The 3,112-nt window shown below is 58.7% G+C and overlaps 1 protein-coding gene across 1 annotated transcript; it reads right to left on the bottom strand.

Moving 5' to 3' along the window:
• Window positions 1-564: 564 nt before the first annotated feature.
• On the bottom strand, window positions 565-2,504 carry BOLA1 (bolA family member 1). Its single transcript, XM_039513023.1, has 2 exons — window positions 2,385-2,504; window positions 565-1,520 (listed from the first exon to the last, which is right to left on the bottom strand). The coding sequence occupies exon 2, from the start codon at window positions 1,493-1,495 to the stop codon at window positions 1,061-1,063; it is 435 nt and encodes a 144-aa protein (XP_039368957.1). The 5' UTR covers window positions 1,496-1,520; window positions 2,385-2,504; the 3' UTR covers window positions 565-1,060.
• Window positions 2,505-3,112: the final 608 nt, after the last annotated feature.

Below are 3,112 nucleotides of genomic sequence, written 5' to 3'. Positions count from 1 at the left end.
ACGTTGCAAAATACAGCAGAACTGATGAAAAGTTAACACTGAAACAAAGCAGAAATGATGACGATTCTTTCAACCCCTAATTTCCGTTTTCCTCCCTGCAGCAAATGGGGAAAAGGCACCGCCTGCTCTATCCCAGGTAGGTACTAATTATTATCATTATTCATCTTCTGCCTCTTTGGAGGCAGAGCTCATAGCTGATGGCAGAAATGACTTGTCTCTCATTGGCCTTACATATATTTTTAGTAGCCCTGCAGAGCCAGCACAAGCCAAAGGGCTTCTATGAGTCTTGCAGGGCCAGCCCAGAGACAGGAGCAGGGGCCAGAGTTTATTCTGGCTCGAACATCCTCACCTGTTCCAATGACAGTCGCAAATTGCACCCCCGGTCATCAGGGGCAGGGTCTGCTCTGCAGAATCCTTGTCGCTGGGGACGATGCGCATGGGGTAAAAACCAAACCAGCTTGTCTCAGTTTCCCAAGGGAAATAAAGAAGATTTTGCAGCTGCAAACTCAGCCCGAGTCAACCAAAGCCAGAGACACGACGTCACTGCTTTCCAGCGTGAACCCATTCTTTGCTCAGCCGAGAGCTTTATTGACAACACAAGGGCTTCCCCCCCACACACTATAAACTCACGACACTGAGCTTTTTAAAGCCGTTGGAGAGATTTCAGGCACCCAGTCTCCATTCAAAAATCAGGCTTCGCAAATCTCACCCAGCTTTGCAGACACAATTATCATGAACACGTGCGTTAGCGCCTACCGGGAGCCTGGTGCGCTAGCTGGACCCTCCTGCTACCATGATAGCAGCGGAGCCAGGGATATTTCACACAACCAACCGGAAAACCAATAACCCGCGGCCAAGTGCGGGAGGCAGGCAGAGTCTGGGGCTGACCCTGGTGGACTCCCAGCATTGGTGGTGCAACCTCAGCCTGTGAATGTTTCCACTTCCAGCGCTAGGCGGCTTTGCAAGGCTCTGGATGTGGTCACAAAGCGAGCGTCAGGGTCACCCCGGGGAGTGAGTTGAGCTAACCCAAACCCCCGCCCCCCATCGCTGTCCCTCAGGGTCACCCCTGGGTGCCCAGTTTGGTTGCCATGTGCGGGTCGTGTTTGGATCCCCCGAGGCACCCCGGACTCTGGCTCACACTCTGGTTCTCCTCCCACTGCTGGGGGGTCTTGGCTTGGATGGAGAGGGCATGGACGGGCCCGGCCAGTTCAGCCTGGAGGATCTCATTCACCAGCCGGTGGCGCTGGAGCAGGGGCAGGCCGGCGAAGCGCTGGCTGGCGATCACCACCTTGAAGTGGGTCTCGGAGCCCCGGGGCACGGCGTGCATGGAGCTCTCGTTGTGCACCTCCAGGTGCACTGGCTGCAGGGCTTGCAGGAGCTTGGCACGAATGGATGACTCCACCGGCTTCTCCTCCATGGCGGGACCGGCTGTTGAGTACCCAAATCTGGGGGCTGGCCGAGGGAGGGCTTGGCGAAGGAGGCGGGAGGGCAGCATCCGGAGTGGGGACAGCGCCCCGAGGCTGCAACACAGAGAGTGGGGAGGGACAGACTGAGACAACATCCCCTGGTGCAGCATCGGCTGCCTGCAGATTTGGAGGGTAAGGGGCAGCTGTGCATGGGGTGAGAAGAGCCTGTTATCAGGAGGGGGAGCACAGGGGGCAAGAGAATGCAGGGGGGGCATGAAGGGTGAGCATGACGACCGCCGGGGTGGTGGGGGATATTTCATGCCGGGCCGGGGGAGAACCGGGGAGGGGTGGCTGCATGCCAGGCGGGGGAGATCCCAGGTTTGCCTAGAGGGAGAGGGAGCCTGGGTTTGCAACTGGGGGTGACCTGTATGCTGGAGGGGATGATCCTGAGTCTACATGGTGGGGAGCTCCTGTGTGTGTGTGGGGAGAGGGTGCTAATCTGCATACAATGCAGGGAATGATCCTGGGTTTGCATGGCTGGGGGCGAGGATCCTGGGTTTGCGCGGCTGGGGTCGGGGGAGAAGGATCCTGGGTTTGCTGGGCTGGAGGGGGATCCTGGGTTTGCGTGGCTGGGGGTGGGGAGAGAAGGATCCTGGGTTTGCGCGGCTGGGAGTGGGGATCCTGGGTTTGCTCGGCTGGGGGGGGGGGAAGGATCCTGGCTTTGCGCGGCTGGCGGAAGGGTCCTGGGTTTACGTGGCTGGGGCGGGGGGAGGAAGGATCCTGGCTTTGCTCGGCTAGGAGGGGGGATCCTGGGTTTACGTGGCTGGGGGGGGGAAAGGATCCTGGGTTTGCGCGGCTGGGGGGGGATCCTGGCTTTGCTCGGCTGGGGGGGGGGAAAGGATCCTGGGTTTACAATGGGGCGGGGCTACCCCAGCTCCCAGGCTTGGCTCGTCCCCAGCAGACCCCGCCGGCCCCTACCTGTGCTGCTCTGCAGGGACCCCCGCGCCGGGCCTGTCCTCTCGGCTCCAGCCACCTTCCTGCGGCCACAGCCCCCACGCGCTCCCAGGCCGGGCTTTGCATCCTGGGAAATGTAGTCCCCGCCCCTCCAGAACCTGGGCAGGAGAGCGAGAGAGAACTACAGCTCCCAGGAGGCCTTTCACCAGCCCGCCTGGATTCCCCACCCCACCTACTCCCCGGGTGCACTCTGGGAATTGTAGTTCTGCTCAGTGCACCCTCTGCCCCATTGACCCCACTGGGGCAGCATAGCTGGAACAATCCATCCCAGGCTGCCCTGGCTCATCCCCCTGCACCCTGGGTGTCCCCGGGCAAAGGCTGGAGCCATGCCTGGTTGTTGACCCCATAAGAATGGCCAGACTGGGTCAGACCAAAGGTCCATCTAACCCAGTATCCTGTGTTACGCCATCCAATGCCAGGTGACCAAGAGGGAACGAACAGAACAGGTGATCATTGAGTGAGCCCCCTTGGCATCAGCCTCCCTCAGGGCACCGTGTCAAGATGAATTGCACCCTCTGTCTAGAGTTGGGCTAAATTTTTCCTATAAAACTTTTTTGGAGGGAGGAGGCAAAAAATACAGATTTGTCAACACCGGAACATTTCATACATCAATGCCAGCTTTGCTGAATTGTTTAAGATGCGGGGAAACCCTCCAAAAATCCAGAAAAAATCAAAATGTTTAATTTTGGTGT

The sequence above is a fragment of the Mauremys reevesii genome, linkage group 24, assembly GCF_016161935.1.
Source record: "Mauremys reevesii isolate NIE-2019 linkage group 24, ASM1616193v1, whole genome shotgun sequence".
Taxonomy (NCBI): Eukaryota; Metazoa; Chordata; order Testudines; family Geoemydidae; genus Mauremys; species Mauremys reevesii.
This window is presented reverse-complemented; position numbering and strand designations above follow the sequence as displayed.

Coding starts and splice junctions, on each gene's coding strand:
- BOLA1 (XM_039513023.1), bottom strand. CDS start 1,495: ATGCTGCCCTCCCGCCTCCTTCGCCAAGCCCTCCCTCGGCCAGCCCCC.